This window comes from Ammodytes marinus (assembly GCF_949987685.1).
Source record: "Ammodytes marinus genome assembly, chromosome: 16".
Classification (NCBI taxonomy): domain Eukaryota; kingdom Metazoa; phylum Chordata; class Actinopteri; order Uranoscopiformes; family Ammodytidae; genus Ammodytes; species Ammodytes marinus.
Window position 1 is genome coordinate 10,688,104 of NC_137220.1, and position 8,173 is coordinate 10,696,276.

The 8,173-nt window shown below is 44.7% G+C and overlaps 1 protein-coding gene across 1 annotated transcript; it reads left to right on the top strand.

Moving 5' to 3' along the window:
- Positions 1–1,653: 1,653 nt before the first annotated feature.
- Positions 1,654–4,237, top strand: LOC307262744 (frizzled-2-like). The gene has a single exon (XM_080043714.1). It carries the CDS (start codon positions 1,803–1,805, stop codon positions 3,441–3,443), a length of 1,641 nt encoding a protein of 546 aa, XP_079899840.1. The 5' UTR covers positions 1,654–1,802; the 3' UTR covers positions 3,444–4,237.
- Positions 4,238–8,173: the final 3,936 nt, after the last annotated feature.

The following is an 8,173-nucleotide window of genomic DNA, read 5'->3' on the forward strand; positions in this document are numbered from 1 at the left end:
GTTGTTCTGACCGTAAAGTTCAAGCTTACCTGCCGCTGGTATGAGGGGAAGAGTGAGTTTGAAAAAGTACTCTGATGCCCCTCAAATGCCATTCTGAACTCCCTTGAACTCGGCCTGATTCTTACTCCATTAATCATCTGGTAAAACACAAGGTAAAAAATATTTCATATAACCTTAGACGACACAGAAATTATTAGCTAACTGCTTTTCAAGAGAGAGCTAATCAACTAGCATTTTTAGCCGTTAACGTTAGTGGAGTAAGCTAGCAAAATGTCGAGCCTCACTTGGCTAATTCAGGTTTAACCTCTATATTAATACTAATTCCCTGCCGACGATTATTGGCTAACTTAGACCTTACGAACCAAGTTATCTGACCACAACACGGGAATTACTTACCTGCGTTAATAAAGTAACGGGAGCTTTTGAAGTTTAACAGTTTTCTTCGCTGTTAGTACATTATCATTAAGTGGTCTCGTGCCCCCCTCCCCTCACCCTTAGAGACGTTCGATATCGCCCTCGAGACCTGAACGCACATTGGCTGAGCCCGAGGGGTTCCAGTTTCAGTCCAATCGACATCAAGTAGGAGATCCAAGCGCATAGCAACCAACATCTGGTGTCACGCCCTCCCCCTCCCCTGCCCCTCCCCCATACTGTAGTAGTAGGCCATGGTGGAATAGCATTATGAAACAGGTGGTCCTGCCATTATGGTTAAACACACGGTAATATACTGACACACGTTTAGATACATTTAAGATGTACACATTATATTATACACATTATTATTATCATGATCATAAGTACCCATATAACTAACTTTCTATTATGGTTTAAATATATGTTTAAGCAACTTTCAGTTGTATTCGATTCAGTCCTGTTTAGCTTTTTTTCACTAAGCCTAAATTTAACTACAGCAGATTCACTTCAAATCAAATTTATAAATGTTCAATGGTTCCCAATCAGATTTATGGATTGCTTTATCGTCAAATGTTGATGTGGGTTAAGAACATTACATGGGCGTTTGATGGAAAACTACCCCCTCCTTCGGAAAGTCTGGTTGGGCCCTTTCTTTATATGTCCATGGTTGGGCCACGCAATCCAGCTGCGGAGTCAAGTTACACGAAACTCGACAAAAATACAAGTGCACAAGCGGCAGTTCCTTCAAAATAAAAGTAGGCCTATACACTTTGCAAAGCGGTTGGCGTACAAAAAGTAATATTAGGCCTATTGCATTTTATTTAAATTCGTCAATCAATTAATGTATTTGACATCTAATAGATAGCCTATACATAGCCTATAGGATACATCATATAGGCTACATAGGATACGTCCTATAGGCTATCTATTATTAGATGTCGATGTTGGTGGCCCTATAAAAAAAAACACCTAAGCCCACTATTGGTTAGTAGGCCTACTCTTGATGAGATAAATAAAGGCTTGTGTAGGCCTATATATTAGTCGTTCATTATTTTAAATATTCGTGCTCTGCTGTTGTTTTGGCAAATAATCCAGGTGAAATGTTACATTCTTCAATCGGGATTTTATTTAGAAAGATATGACCGGACGTTAGGTGTCGTATTGTGGCTGCCTTGACACTTGTGAGAGAATCGGAGTTGTGGAAAAGAAAAAAGTCAGCCAGCAGTTTTCAAAGCGGAGAGCAGCGTTCAGGTCTTCACCGCCGGAGTTTTCACTTTAGGAAGTTACTCTCGCTCAAGAACGGTCTGTAGAACTAATGATTAAAAGCACACTAAGAACATTTTCGGCAAGTTTATCGGCTTGAAGTTGTTGTCTCAAACTTCGGGAAAATGATTTTTTGCAAGACCTGCTGGTGTGTTGCACTCCTGCTGCCGCTGCTGATTTCAGCCCAGTATCAAGGAGACAACGGAATAGTCCTCCCGGAGCATGGATTTTGTCAGCCGATCTCAATACCTCTGTGCACGGACATAGCCTATAACCAAACCATCATGCCCAATTTAGTGGGCCATTACAACCAGGAGGACGCAGGGCTTGAAGTGCACCAGTTTTACCCGCTTGTAAAAGTACAGTGCTCGCCCGATTTGAAATTCTTTCTGTGCTCTATGTATGCGCCTGTGTGCACGGTATTGGAGAAGGCCATCCCTCCGTGCAGGTCAATTTGCGAGAGAGCCAAGCAGGGCTGCGAGGCTCTCATGAACAAGTTTGGCTTCCAGTGGCCCGACCGACTGCGCTGCGAAAACTTCCCCGTGCAGGGAGACGGACAGATCTGTGTGGGTCAAAACGACTCCTCCGCCGCCACCGTCCCACCCATCATGCCTGTGCCAGGGACCCAGGACATCTCAATGATACCCACACATGGGAGGCCTTTCCGTTGTCCGCCTGTTCTCAGAGTGCCCCCATATCTGAATTACAAGTTTTTAGACGAGAAGGACTGTGCAGCTCCCTGTGAGCCAACGAGGAGTGGTGGGAATATGTTTTTCAGTGACAAAGAGATTCAGTTCTCCCGCTTATGGATCCTGGTCTGGTCTGTGCTTTGTTGTGCCTCAACATTATTCACAGTAACTACCTATTTAGTGGACATGACGCGCTTCAGATACCCCGAGCGACCCATCATCTTCCTGTCCGGCTGCTACACTATGGTCTCCATAGCTTACATAGCTGGATACTTCCTGGGGGACAAAGTGGTCTGCAATGACAGTTTTACCCCGGATGGCTATAAAACCATGGTCCAGGGCACCAAAAAGGAAGGTTGCACCATCCTCTTCATGATGCTCTACTTCTTCAGCATGGCCAGCTCCATCTGGTGGGTCATCCTGTCCCTCACCTGGTTCCTTGCAGCAGGTATGAAGTGGGGCCACGAGGCCATCGAGGCACACTCCCAGTATTTCCACCTGGCGGCCTGGGCAGTGCCCGCCGTCAAGACCATCAGCGTGCTGGCTATCGGTCAGATCGAGGGGGACGTGCTCAGCGGCGTCTGCTTCGTCAGCCTCAGTAACCTGGACCCCATGCGAGGCTTCGTGTTGGCCCCTCTCTTCATCTACCTCTTCATTGGCACCTCCTTCCTGCTGGCCGGCTTCGTGTCGCTGTTCCGAATCCGCACCATCATGAAACACGATGGCACCAAGACAGAGAAGCTGGAGCGTCTGATGGTGCGCATCGGGGTGTTCAGCGTGCTCTACACCGTGCCCGCCACCATCGTCATCGCCTGCTTCTTCTACGAGCAGGCCTTCCGCCCGCACTGGGAGCGCAGCTGGGTCAGCCATAACTGCAGGGGCCTGGCCATCCCCTGCCCCATGCAGACGGGGCCCCGCATGACTCCGGACTTCACCGTCTACATGATCAAGTACCTGATGACACTGATAGTGGGCATCACCTCCGGGTTCTGGATCTGGTCCGGAAAGACCCTACAGTCCTGGCATAAGTTCTACACCAGGTTGACAAATGGCAAACAAGGAGAGACCACTGTGTAGAGCAAAAAAGGGACATCTAAATGTTGCCTGGACTCATTTTTTGTTGTTTATTATTGCCTGTTTTCTCATATCATAGGTAAGTAGCCTATAGGACAGTGAGTAGCTCTAAGTTCTTCCAGCATTTGTTCCTCGCCCCAGCTCTATAGCCACACATGCATGCCGAACTGAGGGTCAGGGGTTTGACAAAAAGGGCAAGCTGGATAAACAAAGCCTGAACCTGACTGTCTGAACAAATAACAAGCGTGGCTATGGGTGCCATGTGCTGAAATGCTCTCTCCTCCCCCTCTCTCTGGCTCTTCCCTTAAAGCCACCATAAACTCATAAAGGGAGCGATAATCCAGCAAGCCAAGAACAGAGATAGCGGGAAACGGAACAGTGTCATAATGGCGGTTTATTTTTCTCCTTCAACATTTCATATGCAAAATTGTAAATAGTTTTTGTAAAAACATGAAATTATATATTTGTATTTAAAGAAAGTGAACACTTTTTTTTTCTCTGCCCTGCTTCACCTTTCCACTGTAAGAATGCCACATACCGTAGATCTAGACATGCTCCCTTTTTTATCAACTGTTGTTTTTTTATGGATTAAAAGAATGTCTACATTTCACTCTGTTGGATGACATCCAAGAAGCTTGTTGAGTTTAGCAAACTGTTCTGTCACTCCTCTTAACCAAAGACATGTGCTGAGACTCTGCAACTATCATCAAATAACTATAAATCGAATACTTTCTAGTTCTAGTGGAGCTTTTTTCTATAATGTTTTACTCTTCCTTATGTTCAGTATCGGTCAATGATTAAATAGTGTCTTGATAGTCGAGGTATTTCTTTAAAAGAACAGCCATGTTGTTTTCTCAAGGGGGTGAGGGTTGTGTCACACCTGAACATCTGTTGCCGCAGACTGGAAGGCAACAGTAAAAGATTGGAATTCTTATTGGAAATGGGCTTCTTCTTACATGGTACTGTAGCCCTGTGGGAAATACAAGGAATGAGTTTATATGGTTAACTGCCAACTGAACACACCTCTCATGTTAGTCATTTATCACCCAAGTTGTCAATATATGCTGAGATAATTCCCATCTGCGTGTTTGATGTGTGAGAAACTGGTGCCAACCTGTGAGAATGTGGCAGAGGGATGCCTCACACTAACATCGCCTTCTCAAGGGCTAAACAAAACAAAACTGCTGAATGATCTGGCAAGAAAACAATGCAAAGGTGTGAAGAATGTTCCTGCCTGCCTGTTTGGTGAAGGGGAAAACAAGGGTGTTCTGCTTTTGTGTGTAGTGTTACTTCTCTGGAGCTACTGCGCTGTGTGCAAAGCTGGAATCCCCCAAGCCACGCACGAATGAAACCGAACCTTCTCCTGCGCTGATGTCACAAAGTAGATGGGTGTGTTGGAGAAAGCTGATCCTCTTGCCTCAGAGCGGCGGCTCGGGGCTGCAAGCAGAGAATGGCACGCAGATACTGCACACTGTGTGTGCATTGTTATTGTCTTGCTGCAAAAGGTTGAAAAGGTGCATATAATACAGCACATAATCACTATATTAGGTAACACCTCTACGGGTTACAGTACAATTACTGACATGGGCATACATATAGTCAATGGACCTTTATTCCATTTTGTGACCTGTTGGACAAGTTGATGTATATCTTTCTTGTGTCCTTATCAGGGGTTGAATGAAGAAGAAGGGTTGTAATAACAGACAGGTAGAGGTGATTAAAGGTATAGGAACAGATACTCCGAGGGGGGAAAACCATAAATCTACTCCTCTAACACCCCCTCGGCCTCCACACTCCTCTCCTCTCTCTGCTTAGATGAATGGGGGGAATGCGAGTGAGTCAGTGGAGCGGTGCTGGGCCTTTGCCTAGTGACAGACAGTCTCCTGTGTGCTGCTCACTTCAAAGTGCCGCTGAAACCTGACTAGCTCCTTGTAAACAGTTCCGCCTGGCCCGAAGGCCCACTTCCTGCGCTTAACTCAACTTAATGGCTGGCTTGTTTGGCTTTGCACCGAAGCAGAGAAACAAGTGAAGAGTGAGAGAATGAAGAGTAGAGTAGGGTATGGCGGCGTGGGTTGGGATGCTGGTGGGAAAGAGAGTTGATGTTGTTTTAGGGGGCTTAGGCGAGGAGGGGGTTTGGAGAGCATGATGGAAAATTCAGTATCATTTGGTTTGCCTTTGTCTTTCGCCAGGGAGGAACAACAAAGGCGAATGAAAAGGGGGAATCCAAATGAGGAATGACGTGCCTCTGATTTTCCTGAATATTTCAAACTAAAACTTTGGATCTCAGACTGTCCAACCTAAACAGAATCAGATGTCGTGCATTTAACTTGTGCCAAGAAGAAGAAAAAAGCTTATCGCAAAATAATTTTCCCTCAGTAAATCTTGATGTGTGTGTTGCATGGCCCATCTGGGGAAGACTTTACTTGGTGGATAATATGACCATTTCTGTACATGCAGAGGACATTTGGTGCCGTGAGAAACTCTGGTTTATAATAAAAAACTGTAACAGAACCCACTGTATTAAACTGTTCATATTAACTGCACACAAGGCGGTAGCTATCCGGTGGATTCTTTTCTCTTTAATGTCGGTGCCCAGTCTTTTCGGTGGCAGCCGTCTCCCATGTTGTTGATCTCAGATCTTAAATCTAGCATGCAGCCATTTCCTGCGCGCTTGAAGGCAAGAAGGGACAAGCCACGGATCAGGAGTAAGACAGGAAGAATGCTCCTCCACTTGATATTATGATGTCGCTCTTATTGGATGAAGGCCTTGGCATGTCAGAAAAGGATCATGTTCTAACTGTCACTGTGGACTCATCGTTCAAGTTTGTGTGAATCTGTCATGAACTTTTTTGTTTTTTTTACTGCATGCTAGCTGTATCAGGCTTTAGAAGAGGGTTAGAAACAGACAAAGGAAATCAGGATTGTGGGGGGAGTGGAAGAGAAAAAATGAGGGGGAAACAAGAAAGAAAGAGCGCTATAGCTATACCCAGACATGTAGTAAGCCTGGTTCTAATCAAATCTTGGCTCAAACTCAAGAAGAACTCGTACTCTGAAGGCTGACACTGGATTAGTTGCAGTCATACATTATCCTAACCATAGGAGAGCAGTGAGATTTTCCAGAGCACATTCTACATCTATCTGTCTTGCTGCCCCCCCCCCCTTGAAATCTCAACAGGAAGTGCGGTATGTTCTTTCTCTTCCTATCATTGCTTTCGGAGGCGGCCGCTGTGAGTGGGATGGAGCGTAACATGTTGGCAGGAGACCGGAGGTTTTTAAACGCACGTTTCAGTTTCCGACTTTGATTCAGGGCCTCCTGCCATAAATCCTGGTCCTGACAGCCACCACAAGTGTCCTGCTTTTCTCCATTCATCTTGTGTCCACTAAAAATCATTCTTTTTAAACTTGACATGCTCCTTACTCTTGTTTAAATTTGTCACTGAGAAAGATATGATGAATGCCTGAAAACGCAGAATGCATAGAAATCCTGCTTCTCACCAAGCATGGTTTTTAAAAACCACATGGCTAGGCAAAAACTAACATGACTGGTTTAAAATTAAACACATCTCAGTGATTTTATTTGTTTTAATATCACTGTAATGCTTTTTCCTCCTGGTCCGTTTTGTGGCTTGCATCATGGTTTACAAGCAGCTGTTTTTAGGCCAGTGAACGCTGCCTTCTCGTACCTTATTGCCTAAATAATCTAATCAGATCAACATGTGGGCTACATCCTTGCAGCAGAATTAGAAAATTGTGGAAAGGAGTTCAGCCCACCAAGCTTTCTAACTTTCCATTCTTGGTGACTCATTTTCGAAGCCTTGTGCGCGCCATTTGTCTGGTATTCTGTTGCTCCTAAGTGCACAGACCGCTCATGGGATGGCTTTGACAAGGAAACAAACACAAACGTCTGGCCCCCCTTTTTCCTTTAGGCCTAGGGTGTACTGTATATGGTCTCGGGGCAGAGAGTGAGGGAGTGCCTCAGAGCCTCTCCAGCTGCTGAGCAGAGAGGTGCCGACAGCTGCGTGACAGATATTTTGGGAGCCTGCAGCACGCCTGGGATAATAATGGGCTTAAATGGGAGGAGTGTGTTTGTGTGTGTGTGTGTGGGGGGGGGGGGGGGGGGGGGAAGGGAATGGTTAATGTGCATCCAGACACCACAGTGTGTACACAGCCATGCCACCCTCGTAAACTTCCGGGGTGATGGCACAAGTAGCAAAAGATAACACAAGGAGGGGCCAAGTGTCTGGTGTTTGAAGCTACTGTTTCAACTTTCTTTTAATTCTTTTTTTTTTATACAGCTGAATAGAGTTATTAAAATTTGATGCAGTTTAAGTTTATTAAGGTTAGACACTGTGGATGAATCACTGCAGATTACTTAGGCTACATTAAAACAATAGTTTTTCAGAAATGTCTGAATGAATATGCAAATTTGGCAATATATAACCAATTCTGCGTACATTTTCATCTCTTTAAAACCCAAAATCTAGATGTTGGATAAAGCCGGAGTTAAAATCGTTTTCATTTGTACAACAAATACGAGTCCAAATCTTTTACAGAACAATTTTTGGATATAGCCTTTTTTCATTTGATAAAAAAATTGAAGGCTATGTACATGTTTTGAAGAACAGGTTTATCATTACTTAGACAATGAACAACATATGGACACATGCATCCTTCTGTTATCACCTTCAGACTAGTGCTATGAATGATCATGGAACGTTTAGGAGTTAATATTT